This window comes from Corylus avellana, chromosome 1 (genome assembly GCF_965113065.1).
Source record: "Corylus avellana chromosome 1, dhCorAvel1.hap1.2, whole genome shotgun sequence".
Lineage (NCBI taxonomy): Eukaryota > Viridiplantae > Streptophyta > Magnoliopsida > Fagales > Betulaceae > Corylus > Corylus avellana.
This window is the reverse complement of record NC_142490.1, coordinates 5353889-5372834: the sequence shown is the minus strand read 5'-3', so window position 1 is coordinate 5372834 and position 18946 is coordinate 5353889. Positions and strand designations below refer to the sequence as shown.

Here is an 18946-nt window from a genome sequence, read left to right as displayed (position 1 = left end):
CTCCATTTCTGCCTTCGTTTTTCCCCTAGCTTGCAATTAACACACAAAAAGAAGGGAGCTAAGAAATGCTTCCAAGGCGCACTTTTTTTTTTTTTTTTTGTTCCCAAGCAATACAAAAAGGCACAATTTATTGTTAATATAATAGGCCTGTATGGCTAAGGAATGCCAGGAGCTCCACGCACCCATTACAACTGCGCTCCCAAGGTTAAATAAATAGAAGGCAAGAAAGTCCCCCACAAACCACAATCCAGTTTGACCTTAGTATTGCCAAATATCAAGACCATGAAATCTTGTTCTACATGTGAAGTGTGTAGTAAATCAATGACTTATTCTTTGGGTTTATTTGAGTGAAAAATTTATAGTCTGGCTCCATCAAGTCAAATATATACTGTCCAAAACCGCAAAGCCGGCAGCAACACCACCTTCATCTGATGAAGATACTTTTGTCCGCAGCAAGTAACCACATTGGTCATTCACAATCACCTTGTTCTTGTTCCTGCACATTCCATTCCAAGAAATGAGAAACGCCGGATGAATATGCCTTACTTGGTGCTTGTTTGGTATGTTAACAAAAATGGGGTTAATAAAACCAATTGCCAAATTGGATTCATAGAAGTAATTGTCAAAGAGAGACATGTAAATCGCCAAGGGTGGGGGTGGGGGTGCCTTCATTGAATAAATGGGAAGCACATGTACCTCAAGTAAGCACTATATATACCAAGTTCTGATATTGCTTGATCTTTATGACAAATGCCATCGCGCATCAAAACTGTGGCAAAAACATTAGGGAATACCCTTTGCATTAGGATGTAAGCTGCACTTCCATCGGTCCCTTCCTTCTGCAATTGTAGAAGGGTTTCTCTCACATCAATACCGTAGATATTGTTCCCTGAAGTAGAAAGATTAATCATCTGTTAACAATGTTATTAGCGGCAAGAACAGCAGAGCAGAGTTCAGGAAATAATGATACCTCCGCCTTCTCTTTGGGGTTTCATAACAAACAGCTCAGGTATTTCAATTGCCTTTTTGACAATTTCTGAGTCATCCAAACTCCACAATCCAGCAAAGCATTTCCGTAGTTTGGCAATATCCTCTTTATTGTCAAGAAACCTGCTAACAGAGGAATCTTTAAGGAAGAAAACCCAATTGGAGTAAACCTGTTCTGCGAATATTTACAAAAGAATGAAGTACTCATAGTTTTCAGGACAAATATGCGAGTGAGAAAATTCTTCTATCATGTTTTAGCCAGTAAAGATTCAATCACTTAATAAATCAAGTTGCCTCCTGCTTTCGATAGAAACTAGATGGCATTTAGTGGGGTTAAAAATAAGTAACTGAACACTTTATTTTCAACTTCACCTGAAAAATCATTGCATTAACCCATTACTAACCATTCTTTTAGCCATCAGAGAAAGTCATTTGCATTAACCTATTACTAACCGTTCTTTTAGCCATCAGTACCAATCTTGTTATGAGATTGCTTCCAAACACACCACGTAGTACTGATTCACAAATGACATGGACATTGTAAGGAGTAGTAATCATGCAATACCTCTCAAGTACATCAGGTTTTGCGAGTTCTTGTTGAATCTTTTTGGTTCCTGCTAAATGATAAGAAATCGATGGGCACTTGATGGCAGATGACTGCTCCATAAGTAGCCTAGCTTTCCATTCCTACAAATCAAGTAAGAATGAGTATAGAAGAATCATATGATAGGCATTATATCCTGAGTTCGACACATCTACTGGCATGGTATAGTGGAATTCTAGTAGATGGATAGTATCATATGGTTGTGTTAGAGATCATTTAGCAAGCAACCAACAGAAATATATACATATATCAGAGGGTGGGGGGAGGGGGGGTATGGATGAAATACTTCAGAGGATACTCCGGGATCCAGTCAAACAGAGGAGGGAAGTAGGAGAGGACAAGCTGAGAAGGGAATTTCATATGAGCACGATTTATTTCAATATGAAATAGGTGTTGGAAATAAGGAACACAAACATAAGCTATATATATCAAAAGAAAATAAAAATAAAATCCAGCATCAATATGGCAATATTGAGATATAATCAAATCGCTTTTTGCATTATTCTGATATTGCCTCCTGAATTGTTTCTAAATCTGATAATGATTATATCTCAATATTGCCATATTGATGCTGGATTTTATTTTCATTTTCTTTATATATATATATATAAGTTAGAAGTCATTATCAGATTTAGAAACAATTCAGGAGGCAATATCAGAATAATGCACAAAGCCATTTGATTATATCTCAATATTGCCATATTGATGCTGGATTTTATTTTTATTTTCTTTTAATTTCCTTTTTACCATTTCAAAGATTTGATGCTCACGTTTTAAGGCAAAAAGAAAATAAGGATTATCTTCAGAAAATTTGTAGATAATTTGCAAGACATTTAGATTTTAAAATATTAAGAATTAAGATAAGAACATGAAGAAACTGATGATGAAGTTAGTAATGGTTTGGCACCTTTCATACAAGCATAAATTATGAATCATGTTTCACTTAAAAATTGCCTCATACACTCTCATGCGCGAACTTTAAAAATTCAGTAAATTCCCCCTACCATGGATGATAGGAAGTTTTACTATTCACAACTCTGCATGAACTGATTGGTAAAAGAGGATGTTGGATATCCACTCATCATGGTGTACCACCATTCAAGGTCAAGCAGTCTTTACCTACTTTATACCAAAGACAAAGAGACACGTGGAAGATTACCTGACAATCATTATCACTCTCAAGATTAACAAGACAGATTCATGTGCCATTAAGGACTTGGGATTTGTCCGTTAGCACCAAAAATTTCCTAGGACTACAGAACATATGTTTACATTTCAAGGAAAAGCAAAGATTCTTCTCCAGACAAAACTGCCATTCTGAGCAGCAGGAAAAAGAAGCAAAGATGCTTACTGATTCTGATGGATAATCATTTGGCATATAGCCAGCTCTGAAATAAATTACTGCAATTGCTTTACCACCCCTGCAAATGAAAGTCTTTTGTATATTAAAGTGAAAAATATAACATAGTAAAGCATCAAGTCTAGATTAGAAAACTCAATATTCCAAGGCATAAGGCTACATACACAAGAAGTGTTCCATCTGATAGAAGTTCTCCTTCGGTGTCAATTTCTGCCATCGTTTTCCGAATAGTTGTAATTCTATGTGTATTATAAAGCTAAGGAAGATAACTCTTTGCTGACTCTGGAAAAAGGCTTTCTAGCAAAATAGGAAGAAAAAAAAAGATGCGCCGACACTAATCTAGGATAGAGAAGAAAAACATAATTTTTTTAAAAGCAAATCATTTTGGAAATTAACATTTTCCTATGCTTTTTATCAATATAAGGTTTGAAGAAACACAATATAATAGCCCACATGTACTCACGCTAAGTAGTATGTTTTTCAACCCTTACGAATTCTTAAAGGCACCACTAGCCTGTTACACATGGGAGCCTGTGATAGACATAAAGAGGATATCTTTCTTTAAGAACTGCCGAAATCCAATGTTGGTCGTACATGTTACGCTCTTCAGCCTGAACCACAAACATAACTACAGCCCTGTACAATTTTATTCACAGTTACATACACCTTAAATCACCTTAGTGAATGCAGCAGCAGAAAAGAAACCAAGAAAACATATTTTGAAATCTAACCTGGGATTATTATACTCGGTCCAAGCTTTAGCAAATGCCTCCACAAAGTGACTAAGAGCAGTATTGCCAGGAATCCTTTTAGGATCTAATCCAAGGACTTCACCATAATGATTAAGTAAGGTTCTGCGGAATGAAAACATCGATGTTGGTTGGCAGGAGGGAGAATGAATGACTAAGATGGTGGTTAGAGCAATTCTAAAATCTCGTCATGTATGCCATTCCTTTACTTTTAACAAATGAATGGCAAATATATAATAGATAAGAACATGGACGTTGCAATGCCTGATTGCCGCATTTTGTTTCACTATTCTAACCCCTGTTCCATTCTAAACGCCCATGAGAGTTTTCCTTGCTAAGGATACAGAGGTCATTTATTTGACCAAGGTGCACTAGTGAATGGCTTAACCTTTTAGTGCCTGCTTCACAGCCTTTTTAACATGTAATCAGAAACTCAGAATATACTACAGCTACTTCATTACTAGAAATCAAACCCAACACCCAAACTTAATTTCAAGAAATTCTTAAGCAAGATTATATATTTAAAAAGAACAGTTCTTAAATAAGATTTGAAATGCAAACTTAATTCCAGAAATGCTCAACCTGTGGAGCTCAGTGACAAGACAACTGAGGCCGGGGAATGAAGACGAAATAGTGTTCAGTTCTATTTGGAGGAGCGATTTAGTTTGCTCATCAAGCATATAATCTGAGCGATATAAACCCAAGCGTATTTCCTGTGTAAAAAAATTCAAAAAGTATTAGTATTTTCCCCACTACTGAACCATAAAAATTACTCCATCTTTTACACCAAATAGTTGGAGAAATACAGAAAATGAAGTTAATAGGTAAAGGGTGTATGAAACTACATAAACACCATAGTGATTCTGTTTGATCTTTCATCACTTTTATAATCCTAGTGTGCATTTCATTTAACATAACTCGCTAAACTCATTCAAAAAATTGTTTATAAGCTAAATGCAAATGTAATTTATGCAATAAACATTATAATCATGAAATGGAGACACTCAAACTAAAATGAACAAGTAGCTCTACAAAGATCAAAATAAATCCTCACAATAATTTTTGTCCATAGGCCCTATCAAAATATACACTTACCTCTTTCTTGTTAATCTCCAGCATCTTGGAATGAATATCTAAAAGTCTAGATGTAAAAGCATCTGCTTTCTTAGTTCTGCAATGTGAAGAATAGAAGAGACATCAATTCACAAATGTTTCCAATCTCTTCAGTCAATACAAAGAAACTTGAAACTGAAGAAAAACAAAGGCCAGAAGTAGAAGAAATCAAACTTAAAGAAGGATAGAAGATTGCCAAAATTGACATATTAAACTTAGAGGAAACATATATGCTAAAGTTAAGGACAAGCTAGAGGGGCAGTGAAACTATTCTGAATATGACATGCATCTACCGAGGGATAGTCATGCAAAATACTTTTGATGCAAATCATCCTTGAAAAAGGGGAAAAATATAAAAAGAACCAGAGGCTCAGCATGGTGGAAAGATTAGAAATGATTGGATGGAGATTACAACAAAGCTTGGAAAGTTTAGATTTCCTCATCAAGACCCAAAACAAACAACTACTTTAAGGTCAACAGTGTTGATTAGTTGGACAATCATCTAGGCATGGGAAAGGCAAGGCTCACGGTTGTTAGCGTTTGAGGGTTTTGGGCTTTGTTGTCTTGTAGGTTTTGGGGTTGTGGGCCTTTTGAGTTGGTTGGGTTGCGGGTGTTTTTGCTGTTTCTTGGGTTTTTGGCTTGTGGGAGCTCCGTGTGTATACGGCATGTGTACTTAGGGACGCGTTATGCTTTTTCAATGAAGTTTTACATTACTTTTTTTATAAAAAAAAAAAAAAAAAAAAAAATCATGCTGTCAGATTATGCAGGCACAATCCTTTCTTAAATAGGAGGTTGATGCAGTCCTAAAGCCCAATGAGCAACTTGACTAGTCAAATCCCAATCAAATCCTAACATAAGACTTCAATGACGCGCACACACACAAAAAGAAAAAAAAAAAAAAAAAATCCTTATCTCACTTATTACAATAATGAGCATAATTGAGATGAGGATGTTGATATGGAAGAGTGGCAACGCAAGAAATTTTAAGCGACACCCTAGAAAATTAGTCCCACATTGGGAGGGTGGATTTTGAAGGTACTGCATACGTGCTAAGTCCCACATTGGTTTTTTACTTAGGTGAGACTAGGCTTTATAAGTGGTTTCAAAGAGGTCCAATTGTAACATCAACTAGTCCTTTTTGGCTAGTGCTTCCCTAGGCCGTGAGCTTTAATGGTTGAATCTATACAAATTTGCAAGAAGGTGGTGGTAATGCCAATCATGAACAAGTGGAAACTGGTTGAGATGCTCATGTGCATGCTTATTTAGTAGAAACTAATGCTTGAGTTAATAAATTAATTTGGTTCTAGCTCTAAAGGTGTTAAAACTATGAGCAGATAAACCAAAGAAGGCATTTGTTATGGGAGTGAAAAAAGAAAAACATTATAACCTATTAGGGATTTGGTAATAATACCCATGTCAAGTGGGTTGGATGAGGCTATTTTCCATTCAATAAATTAGGCTGTTTGCAAGCAACCACATACATAATAATAAAAATAAGTACGTGTTTGTGTGTGTACGAGGAAGAGAGAAGAAGGAGAGACTACCTGGACAATGACTCCTGTAGAAATTTGGCATCCAAACTCACTCGATCAACAAGTTCACTAAATATAGGGGCCAACTCACACGCTTGCCTCCAATGACTTTCTGGGAATGGCACGGGCAATAAGGCAAATGGGGCATGTACCAAGCCTATGCCGGGCACTTTTCCTGATCTCTATGATTGAAAGCAACCAAACATCAAATTCAAGTATTAATAATTAAACATATTTTTCATTGCAAACATAGAGAGCATAATTCCTACATCATTTCCAAGTGTTGTAATTTCTCAGGAATTACAACACAAATTACAAAGTTACATAGAAATGAAAAACTTGAATGTAACCGAACAGAGGGTCAGCAAACCAGTCTTAAGAAAGAAAAGAAAATTCTTTTAACTCCACCAAACTGAACAAGAAAGAGAGAGAATCAAAATGACCATTCTTTTTGTCCACTGACCTGTACAGACTTGTCTCCAACAAGAAGCCCATGGAGAGAGCTCCAAACAAGAGCATCGTAAACCATCTCCTGAAGCAAATCTTGATCAATTCCATGATAATCAAACATGGGTTTTCTTGCGCTCCCCTCTTCTTGGGTCTCCACCTCCTCAACTTTCCCACACTTCACAGCCAACCCTGAAGAAGGTAAAGAGGTCTGGGACATGATTTTTAATGGTTTTACCAAATGGGTGTGGAAGATTTTGCGAGTTGGGCACAAAAATGAGTTGGAATTTGATCTGGGATTGGATTTTGACAAGGTAGTGACTGGTGGGGAGTAAAATATGTCAGTGGGGAAAGCGAGGGAATAAGAGGAGCAAGAGGAATAGGCAGTGCCCATTTTGATCTTGACCCCCTTTCTTTTTCTTTTTTTTGGGGGGGGGGGGGGCGGTGTATTTCTAACTTTTTGGTTTTGGGCATGGGAAATTGGTAATAACGTTACAATTTTTTTCTTTTGATTTTGGGGTTGCTTTAGCGGTACGTTATGAAGATTAGGTATATTTTCACAACACTTTTATAGAGAGAGATGTTAATTATATCCAATTATCCATAGGATGTATCATTACCGAGAACCCGCATAAGTTCATGTCATATTAATGAAAAACTTTTAAGACATTTATACATTTGTTTTTCTTTCCTTCTTACTTTTTGTATTTGTCATATTATAATCCCATTAAAAAAAAAAAAAAAAAAAAAAGTTGCTGACAGGTAAAATTTGATCATCTGGACAGGCTTCCTTCCTATCCAAGTTAGGTTGGAAATTTCTAACAAAAGGTACCTTCTTTGGGTAGAAGCCCTTTCTGCAAAATATCTTTAACACCACCACCTTTTGTCTGTCCCTATTGACCCTAGGGCTTCTTGGCTCTGGAAGGGTATTGCAGGAAGTCATCTATGCTCAAATATATCATATGATCAGACCATAAAAGAATCCATGGCCACAATTTCTTGAATGGACTTGCCATGTATGTTAATCACAATAAATATCAAACTCCTAAACATATTGAAATCCATTTACATATATCTGGCATTGTTGCAGCAACTTATAATGATCATTTTGCACCATGACATGACCCTGTGGCATCAGTCTCATCATGTTTGCACACTCATAAACAACCCAGCTCTTCAGCCCCTTCACCCCATGGGAGCTCCCTGCTATTTGCTGAATCAGTTTAAGACAGAAAGTTGCTGAATTTTGTGTTTTGGAATAGGGACATGTTAGTGAATTTATTGTGCCAAGATATTGCAATTCAAATGGCTATAGGCTTTTGTTCTCTATTCTCCTTGAGGGTGCAAATATCTATGGATCATATTACTTTCCAAGATTGTAGAACTAATTAAGAACCTTAATATCTGCACAATTCATCTATGCTGCAATTTTATTGAATGAACTTAATCATATTTGCTTGAATGCTTTGATATACATGCATGAAGAACACTCATCAATCGCTACTACGATTCACAAACGAATCAGATTTTTCATTTGTTTTAGAGGGCAACTTCAGAATTGATTTCACAGGCTTTGGATCATCTTCTTCACGCTCAAACGAAGTCGATTTTCTGGTAACTTTGCTCATTTTCTTGCTCTTCTTAGGCGTACCTATCTCCTCCACCACTTCATTTATGCTAACCGTTTTCTTTGGAGCTTTTGGTAGCTGAGCTGCAGTTGTAGAAATTGGTGCTTCCTCTTCTGGCCTTTTTCCAGAATCTATGCACGAATCATTGTTATCCTTGATTATTTGTGGAGAAGAAATAGTCTCATCATCACTGCCTTGAACTATTGGGACCTCCTTGGCTCCCGAAAGTGCAGCTTCGCAGGGTCTTCCATGAGCGATTGGGTGACCGTGAATCAGCGGCGGAGAGCCCAAAGGCACAGTCTTGAGCGCCTGCGATACGATGGTTTTCATGATGAAGTTGAAGAGCCTGTGGCAGATGCTCAAAGATTGGAGTTGGTGTTCTCTTTGATCCATCTTTAAATTATGTCCAAAGATGTATGGGGAGGGATGGTATGTTGGTGGTATTAGGGGAGAGGTTATTTTGGATGAATGATGCAAATAATGCGGTAGAAGTGAATAGAAACTTGGAAGTATGTATGGTATGGGGATTGTTTGTGCAAGATTCTTTGCTTTTCTTCAAAGAGAGATTTAACTTAAATGTTTCTGCACTTCATAAAGTTGTGGTGGAAGTTAATGAACCTATAAAGAATATTTCTAGGCTTTGCTTGTAAAAATGGCATACATCCCTCAAACTTTGGGCGTTGAATGCGTGGCAGGATTGAACCTGCATGAATAGTTTTTTTTTTTTTTTAAAAAAAAAAGGTCACTGTCAATTCACTTGGTTTGCTGAGTGATTTTGTGTATAACGCAAAGAAGAGAGAAAAACAAAGAGTGTGGCAGAATTGGAACTTAGATTGTGTCGAAGTATCGGTATAAAATTATATAGGTCAACTATAATCCGACTCATTTAATTAAATATAAGTCAAACCCTTCAACCTCAATCTGTTAATTTCATGTCATTTTTAAAAGTTGTGCCAAAAATTATTGGCCGTGAATGTCGCGTACTAAGTTTGGATTGTATCAAGACATGGATATAAGACTATACAAATCAACCATAACCTGACCCATCTATTCAAATGAATCAAATCCCTCTACCTTAACTCGCTAATTTTATGTTGAATTCACGGATCATGTCAAAAATTAATAGCCCGATTTGGGTCATCATGTGTATGAACAAATATTAGATAAGAAATAATGACACAATTAGAGCTCTAATTCAAGCTGTTTAAGCTTACTGTCACATTTATTTTGCGGTGAATGTAGTAGCGTATAAGATCAATCTTCTTGGCGTTGGCAGTAGAAGTTTAAACCCCAAACCATTTCCTATGCCATTTGATGCTTTTACCACAGCTACCCATACGTGTGAAGCCTATAGAATGATATTGTACTTCACTTTCACGAGTAATTTTTACAGTAGTGGTAACTAAATTTTACCCATATGTAGTTGGCATCGAATTTGGTTTGTAAACATAAGTTTTAAAAAGTTCCACTGTACTGAGGTCAACACCAAGGCCATAGGCCATAGCTGTCCAGGGCTATTTCAATCTTATCCAAGGGCCAAATGTTTCCCAATTGCAAACCCCAGAATATACTAAACTTTGGAGATGTGGAAGAGAGGAGGTTGTTTGGGAAAGATTGCTTCCAATTCTCTAGCCAAAGGTTCATTTTCTGCTGAGAGTAAAAGGGCATGTAAGAATATAAGAAACCATTACTTCTCAAGATGGAATTCTCCTCTATTGTATAATACTCTCACATTTTTCAACAAGTCTTACTTGGTTGGAGGAAGGTTAAGATGGAAATTCCTTTTGCCAGACACAAGGACATCATTATGTAGACAATTCACAGGCACAAACATACCTTGGGCGATTCAGGAAGCCATTACATAGTTCAACAGAGGATAGGCATTCAGGAAGACATTCCACATAACCATTCCCAATGTTTTAAGAACAACGATCACCGTGTCAGATTTATTGCTTGAGGAACTCTACCTGCCAACGCAACTCCAGTTGATCCCCAAAGCTAACCTCAGGTGAAATTGGAATAATAATCCTGTAAACTTACAGTTCTATCTGTTTAATAGATCTGATAAATTTACAGAGTTCACAGCTTACAAAATTGGGTAACAGCAGTTAATCATCATTATCAGCATGGTAGATCTAAGACTTCAATTAAGGAGATTTCAGTGAGATCCGCCCACAGAGACGCCAGTAAGCTCCAGGGTGAAAGAGAGATTTCTCAAATACCCATACATCACGGACGAGGACCTGAATAACAGGATAAGCATTGGCAAATATTGGGAGGAGAACTAAAAATGCCAGTACAGGAACACATTTAATACTGAAGAAATGCATTGAATTTGAGAAAATAATCCCAATATTTGTACTAATATATGTGCACACATGCAGTGGGGTCAAACCAACCATGAGATCTAACAAGGGACACCTCTACAAGGATAATTGACCCCATAAAAATACCTTTACATCCCACCTATTAATTCTTTATAATTAACACACAGACACTGCAATTTAAAATTTGTATTTCCTATTGTCATCATTGCTCAAATTGATATATGTTTGCCCATGTTAGAAATAAGGTGCCTGAATTCAGGATGCTTAGCCACTCTTCAAACTAAAGAAAAAGCTAAATAAAGGACTGTTCCAAAAAAATTGGCAGCACCACCAACAAAAATAAATCTACCGATATTACCTCCTTAGCTTTATCTCCAGCTACAACAGAACCTTTTGAATCATAGGCTTCAAACTTCTGCAAGAACACACATGTAACTAAAAATTTTACAAAGTTCTCAATAGATTAACATGTTTCAACAATCAAAGCAAGATGAATATGGATGCTGAAACCTATAAAGCTAAACAAGGATATATAAAAGTTGGCTCGATGATTTTATTTCCACGATGTCCAATTGCCCTCTTATTTGGACATTCTAAAACAACATATATATAATTCCATACCACGAATACAAACAACAGCATAATCATAACACCATTAAGTTTTATAGAATCCCAAGTAATTAAAGGTATCAAATACCAAAGATATTTGTTATTGCTCATATGTTTTACACTTTAGTCAACCTATTGCCAGAGATAAACACCACCTTTGCTGACCAACAATGGTTGCAAACTTGCACAAAACTGTTAAAAAGCACACACAAGGTTTAATCTGCTTTAAGTTTTCCAGAACTAAGATGTTTATCACCTAGGTTAGGGTACATCCAAGTTGTGCATGTTGATAGTAAAATATAAATAATAAATAACAGATTTGGTACAAACATGATAAAAGAGAAAATTTAGACCACATTAAGTTCACCTGTTTAGTCAGAAACTCGAGTGTGAGTTGAATGAAAACTTTGCTGAGGTCATTGCGATCAACACCAATCTGTAATTTTAAAAAAATAATAATAAAAAAAGAAAAAAAGAAAAGAGAAAGGCATGCTATAAGTTAAATGTAAAGAAAAAGGAAACATCGTGGAATGGATGAGCATATCATTTGCAACTCCGCTTTTTACAGTTCCAAGTTGGGGATTGATCATCCGAAAGAGATCAAAATTAATTTACATTACAAACGTAACAGTTTTATAAAATAAATAAGAGTGACAATTGCAAAACTTCAATCCCAGCAACTATTCAACCGATATTTAGTTTTAACTCAACATCGTCTCCATGGGGTAGCTCAATCGGCCGGGGACTACACCTCATGAAGCGGAGGTCACTAGTTCGAATCCCCCTCCCCCTCTTGTGTGGACATGTCAAAAAAAAAAAAAAAGTTTTAACTCAACATCTAATATTGAGGACCATATCAGTTCACTAATTCAGGTGGTAAGTAAAAATACTGCAGACTGGTCCACAACATAGTCGCATCAAATTGAATGGTATTTATCAAATAGGACCAAACTTCAACATATACAATTTCATTGATGCCTCACCATTCGCAAGTCACCAGCATCTGCCCCAACCTATGCATCACTGCCTATCTAAATATAGATTTGTATGGAAAAGGCAGTTGGGGCAGCTTTTGTCCTGCCATCCTGATGTTAGAAATCGTCTTTAATTTATAATAAACTAAACTGCCCATGAAATAAATAATAAATACAATTACTTACCAGACGAGCCCGCAAAGTTCGTATCTTAACAACTGGTTCGACCATTTCCCAATGGACCTTGCTCCACATGGATTCTCTTTGTTTAATTTCAGTTTTGAGTGCCTGTGAAGAAGAATACCGGAAACAAGATCTCAAGATTTAAATTATTATTCATGTCAAAATTGATAAAGCTCTAAAGGCCGAGAGCAGCATAACTGAAGCAGAGAATATATAAAACCTTACAAGAGCAGCAGTGCTACAGCAGGTGAATAGAAAAGAAGCTTACAGAGTACATTCTCTCAGTAACTGCTTTCCTTAATGATGTTTTGTCTCCAGTTGCCATTAGAGTGTTTATCTGGAAAAAGAAGAAAAAATTTCTGCATTCGGCACAAAAGTCCAATAAACCAATGATATGCCGAGAACTTAAATTATTTACCTATAGGTACTAATTTTAGTTTAAACATTGCAGTTATAGATGGCACGCCCAACTTAACTTCATTTTCCAACCCTAATCTTTTGTTTTGGTTTTGTTTTGCCTTTTTCCAGTCCTTTCTTTCTAAAAATCATCTATACCATTTCTTACTTGCAATGACTCAAAGATTTTGAATATAATTGCATAGCATAACTGGTAGAAATGTAATGGCAGGTCAAAACTAAAGAACATACCAAAAGCATACCTCCTTGTACCTATTTACGGCCTCATTGTAAAACGTCTGCTTTGAGTATCCAGATTTTCTTAATTTGTTAATTGCATAGGCACTTTTAAGCTGCAAATAAGAAAATCGGAAATGCAATTCAGTTGAAAATGTGCCTTTACTGAGCCTGTGTCACATAATCTACATCCTTACTTTATAGTTGATTCACATTTCCATAATGCCATGATATACACAAATTCTGTAACACGCCGCCCTAAAGGATATGATATTGTCCGCTTTGGGCCAAGCCCGCATGGTTTTAGTATTGGGTTTACTCCCATATCATTTAGAGAGAGCATGCTCTATATAAAAACATCATTTTTTTCATACCTAGGCAATGTGGGAAGTCACAATCACCCCTTCTTGGGACCCAACGTCCTCGCTGGCGACCCTTATGGGCTTGTGCACGCTCCTCCCATCTTAGACTGGGCTATGACTCTAACATCATATGTAACCCCCCGCCCTAAATGATATGATATTGTCCGCTTTGGGCCAAGCCTACACGATTTTAGTATTAGGTTTACCCCAAAAGGCCTCATACCATTTAGAGAGAGAGGGCATGCTCTATATAAACACATCTTTTCTACACCTAGGCAATGTGGGAAGTCACAAATTCAAATAAAGAAATTTGTAAGAAACAAATGGTGCAAAAAGCATCATCACATAGTGGAGAACACATGGCATTAAAAAGGGAAGGCCAAGGTCTAGTGATTAAGTCATCCCAAAGGGAGAGAGAGTCACAACACATACGCAATATTTGAGCACATACCAACTACGGCATCTAGAAGGGAAAAAAGTAGGCTCAACAAATCCCAAGAATAAGTTAAGTATAAGAAACAAAAGTACTAAGAACTAATTATAAACAGGCATGCATGAGTATCACCTCTCAACAGATATCCTCTTTGTAATTCCTCAACCAAATTTGTAAACAGTAAATGGCACAAAAACCATTGTAGCATAGTGTACCAGGCATGTAACCGAAAGGGAGGACTAGGTCTCGAGCTATTATTACCATAAATAAAAAAGAAAATGATTGGAAAAAAGGGAACAACAGAACATGGAATTTTTTGATGGTCACACCAATTAGCTTACTATGATAGGAAAAAGAAGCAAAAATAGATCCAGGAAACAGTTTGAAAAATAGGACAGACAAGTGTCAACTAATTATAAGCAGCACATAAGAATGTCACCTCCAGAATAATATCCTCTTTTGTTCTTTTCCAACCACTTCCTGTGAACCATCTGACACATAAAAACATGAAAAGTCTGAACAGGAGGACAGACATATATGCTTTATGCTAAATGAGTAACCATAAAATGTACATGGTTTGAAAGAAAATTGCACTTTGGGTTTCAAACTGAGTCTGAATGAAATGGCTAAATGAAATACCATACAAATAGAAGCACCCACATGAAACATCAAATGTGAAAAATCCCCAAGACAAAGATGTACGTGGGAGTGGAGTGGGACACTCATACATGTTCAATTAATGTGCTGGACACTTGTTGAAAGTCAGATATATGACAGAGTCAAGTCCCAGAGCACAATCCTTTTTTTCCCTTGATTAGGTGTCCAAATTTTTTTCCTGGTGCCAAAACAATAATGTTTAACTCAACTCAGCTAAGCCTTAATCCCAATTAAGCTGGAGTCAGCACCATAGATCCTTTTTTAACTAATTGAGGTCGCCCACATGTATCTTGTTAGGCCAGTTTGCCCACTCTAAGGTCATACTTTTAGTCACCTCCCTATTCATCATATCTTTCTTCATTACCTTTTACCCCCATTATTTAATGCCTCCCTCTACCATGATTCATTCATTCAAACTTAAATAAACTCACTCTTTCAGTTGAATATTATTGCCTAACTGATCCAAAAAAAAAAAAAAAAATTGATAAGAATTAATTTGTTAATAAAAGAAGAAAACTTAAATTCAGAGGAACTCGAAAATACTAATAGATGCTCTTAACGGTGACTTCGGTTTCAGGACTGTGTTAATTGCTTAAAGGTTTAATTCTATTTTCTCTTTGACTGTAGCATGTCATTTCAGCATATATTTTGCATCACTCCCAATTCGTCAAAAGGGTAGGGCCTTTGGGTTTCCTATCCCTATCCAATCATTATATTTTCCTTCTTTTAAAAACCATTAAACTGATAGTGCTCCTCACCAGCCGTCACCTTGACATTGGACGATTTAACTGAATTCGTATTTAAATTAACATTGTCTACCTTAAATAGTTGGTGTATAATAAAATTTGGGAGTAATGTTCAGGTTCAAAAGTTATAAAGTATAAACACACTAAAAAGAAAGATGTCTGATGTGACCTCGAAAGAACTGTCAGAATTGCTACCTCATTATTAGTTAGTTATATTGATTAGATTTAAAGTCTTACCATAAATAATCTACATCCAGTTTCACAAGAATTCGTAGAGCTATAAGCTTGAAAAAAAATTTTAAAACTTGTTTAAATCTAACCTCTTCCAAAATGATATTGGTTCACGAGGTGCATAAGGTTCATAAATGAATCCAGGACTCAACATGGATACTTTAAGAGCTCCCTGCACCAAAGATATCATAAGCATGTGATCAACTTTGCATTGCATATTAGCAGAATAAAGATCATTATCACAAAAGAAGTTTATTTATAATCTTTATCAAAAGTACTAACTAATAAATAAAAATTGTACCTAACAGATAACTTGTTAAACTCCAACAAAGAACTATAAAAAAATTAATTCAATAACAGTTCTTGCACTTGCAGATTTCAAAAAGGAGAAGAAAAAAAAAAAAAAAAAAAGGTTAAAATAGTAATGGAATTTAGAGGATGCTGTACCAGCATCTAACATTTCCAGTTTCAGAAAAGAAAATGACATTTGCACTCGCTAAAGGGAGACCACCATAGATAATTATGTTTATTTCAAATTTTTTTCGATCGTGTTCCTCATCGCTCGGTTACTAAACATGGAGTATAATCACCGGTCTATCAATTTGAGTTGCTAATATGCTAAAACTTAAAGTGGGAGATATTAAGAAACCAAAATTCAAAAGGATACGCATGCTGAAGAAGAACTTTGAAGTAAAGTTGCACATAAGCAACGAAGGAAAATAAGCCAGATACTCCTGATATATAACTACAATGTTACACTTAGGCCCATGGTTCTCACAGAACCATCAAATTGATAGCCTTAATCTATACCTTCCATTTTGATATCTTCAGCACATCCAAAAGGAACATCATAAGGACCTGTTTGGTTTGGATTTTTTGATGTATTTGATTCTCATTTCCTACTCTTAAGGTGAAGGTCAAATTCTAAAATCACTACTTTGCACACTCGTTCTCTTGAGTCTTTCTTTGTACTTTGGAGTTTGTATACCTTCATGTTCAAGAGGTTTTATCTTTTGTCTACATTTTGAGCAAATATAGCACTTATCAAACTACATCTTTTAACATAGCATTAATGGTAGTAAAATGAGAACCAGCGACCATTTTTCAATCAAACTGAGAAGTAAGAATTATATGGCCAGTGTAAAAAGTAAAGATGGCTCACCATCTGTCGCGCTTGTGGAGGAGCTTTTGCCTGTGTAGTAACCAACCTCGTGTCATTGGAGAATAGCAACAACTCGGCAGCCTAACACAAACAAAATAAGATGCTTGATACAAAAAGAATCCCATTTAAATAACTTTTTTTGATAGGTAGACACACAACTCACACACCCATACAGGATTGAACCATTGAGCTCACCCTCCGATCCTTACTTATGTGAGGATGAGATTATCTCTATCCTTGAATGATAGACGTAACAGCCAATGAATAGGTTAAAGAGATAAAATCATAATTTGAAATCTAAATTATACGTTTTGAAAAGGTTACCATCGTAGAGCGAAGAGTCATCATACTTCCTCGAATGAACGGGAAAGCTTTGTGGGCATTATTTAAGCAAGAAGAAATGCTCCGCTGATTAATTTCAGGAACTGATCACACAGAAAACAATATGAATTGTTATATACATGCGCGGCCACCCATTAAGCTACAAGTACATTAAGAAAACCATATTCGAGGAAATAATCAATGTGAAATAATCTCTCAAACAAAATAATTACCATGTGAAATAGCATTTGAATAGCTTCTTGAACTACCAAGCCTGAAAATTCAAACAAAACCCACCTTCAAAACACTATTTCCACCTTAAAAAAAGTTCAAGAAAAAAAAACAATTATAATTTCTTCGGCAGCCAAGAAATGCAGGAAAAGAAAAGAAACAACAAGAAACCTTCAAACTCAAATTCCCCTGTTCTTATTGTTATGAACTCTAAAATCTCAGCACAACCGAGCTGAATGGTCAAATAGTATCCTTTTCTCGGCCAAGAAAACGAAAATTAAAATCCAGCATCGTGATTTCTTCATTTCCTACATTTTCCCAGCAACCAAACGCAGCATTTATAGAAGACACTTTGTACTTACAGATACGAAGATTCTCGAATCCCAGCAGTCCAATACAGAGCACGAAGCGTTTGCAATCTTCTCAAAGCCATTTCTGCTCAGAAAGTAGTCAAAACGCAAATCATGAGGATGGAGAACACAGAGAGAGAGAGAGAGAGGGGTTTTGACTCAGGGTTTAAGGTGAAAGCACGTGGTATTTCGCTGTTGTATCAAGTAATGGGCCTGGATGACTGGGCTTAGTTGGGCCCAAACGACAATGCATACTGGGCATAAGAGTAATGATATAGAACGACCATGTCGGTGGCTATATTGATATTACGAAACACTTTGCAATGTGTCCCAAACTATCAATAAAAGTCTTCAAACCAAAGTTTTTTATGCTACAAAATCTCACTTATCATGAATACTAAGAGTACCCATGGTTCTCAAGGGATAACTCAATTGGTTAGAGACCACGTCTTAATGAAACGGAGGTCACTAGATCGATTCATCTTTCTCTCCTCTTGTATGGATATGTCAAAAAAAAAAAAAAAAAATAGTAACACCCCTATATAGTTAACTGTCAATTAATTAAGTTGGAGGTGTTATAGGCATCCTAATGCATTGCAAAGACTATTGAGCGGTGATCATAATCTCATCTATAGATGGTGATAGATGTAATATATTCAACAAAACTCCATATCCTTTTTCTTCTTCTTTTGAAGGGGGGTCAACAAAGCTATTAAAATTAAGACAATTTTTTGCTTTCATTTTCTTGCATATTTTTTGTTCATCTATGTATAAGCGATATTAAAATCTATCATTAAATATGTAAAACTCACATGTGAGTCTCATAGATTTAATGGTAGATTTCAAAAAAAAAAAAAATGATAATGAAAATATCAAAACATTTGAAGATGTAGCGCATGATCATCTTAGGCTTGAGGCTAGCGCCTACAGCCTGAATAATGGACATCAAGCCCACAAAAAGTATCACCATAGATGCATTACATCGAAAGTTTGAAACAATTGGATCAAATAATAATAATTTTTTTATAAGAGAAATATGAATGACTTTCAATTGCTCTTTATTTCACAATTCACTTGATAAACTCTTCATTTTGAATGTCGTTGGCTTGTAATCATGCACGATCAGGTGAGTTTTGATCAGTCCACAAATAGCATAAATCATACTCGTTTCTCTTGGGGTCTAGAAAACATGCACCAGTAGTTTTAATCTTCCAAGTGCAATTCACGCATGCATCACTGTCTCTTGCGTAGTCGTAGATATTAAACCAATGGCTTTGATTTTTCCACGTAAATTTACAAAAGAATAG

The 18946-nt window shown here is 36.0% G+C and overlaps 2 protein-coding genes across 8 annotated transcripts; both read right to left on the bottom strand.

Annotated features, from left to right (window-relative positions):
* Window positions 1–110: 110 nt before the first annotated feature.
* GSH2 (glutathione synthetase 2) lies at window positions 111–7214 on the bottom strand. 2 transcript variants are annotated; one of them, XM_059582904.2, is made up of 12 exons: window positions 6809–7214; window positions 6358–6527; window positions 4796–4871; window positions 4283–4413; window positions 3683–3805; window positions 3507–3587; window positions 3116–3196; window positions 2943–3012; window positions 1553–1674; window positions 971–1110; window positions 697–889; window positions 111–496 (listed from the first exon to the last, which is right to left on the bottom strand). In XM_059582904.2, the coding sequence occupies exons 1-12, from the start codon at window positions 7184–7186 to the stop codon at window positions 373–375; spliced, it is 1689 nt and encodes a 562-aa protein (XP_059438887.2). In that variant the 5' UTR covers window positions 7187–7214; the 3' UTR covers window positions 111–372. The 2 variants fall into 2 exon arrangements, with proteins under 2 accessions (XP_059438887.2, XP_059438888.2); XM_059582905.2 differs by lacking the exon at window positions 111–496 and having other exon boundaries at window positions 800–889; window positions 971–1157.
* Window positions 7215–10119: 2905 nt separating this feature from the next.
* Window positions 10120–17785, bottom strand: LOC132168463 (Mitochondrial inner membrane translocase complex, subunit Tim44-related protein). Of its 6 annotated transcripts, none has more exons than XM_059579451.2 (12): window positions 17652–17785; window positions 17292–17332; window positions 17062–17162; window positions 16738–16818; window positions 15665–15747; window positions 14381–14432; window positions 13173–13262; window positions 12782–12850; window positions 12517–12618; window positions 11724–11792; window positions 11106–11162; window positions 10120–10663 (listed from the first exon to the last, which is right to left on the bottom strand). In XM_059579451.2, exons 1-12 carry the CDS (start codon window positions 17720–17722, stop codon window positions 10568–10570), a joined length of 912 nt encoding a protein of 303 aa, XP_059435434.1. In that variant the 5' UTR covers window positions 17723–17785; the 3' UTR covers window positions 10120–10567. The 6 variants fall into 6 exon arrangements, with proteins under 6 accessions (XP_059435434.1, XP_059435433.1, XP_059435437.1 ...); XM_059579450.2 differs by having other exon boundaries at window positions 12782–12872; window positions 13183–13262; XM_059579455.2 differs by lacking the exons at window positions 10120–10663; window positions 11106–11162; window positions 11724–11792 and adding exons at window positions 12112–12148; window positions 12340–12441 and having other exon boundaries at window positions 12782–12872; window positions 13183–13262.
* Between the last annotated feature and the right edge of the window lie 1161 nt (window positions 17786–18946).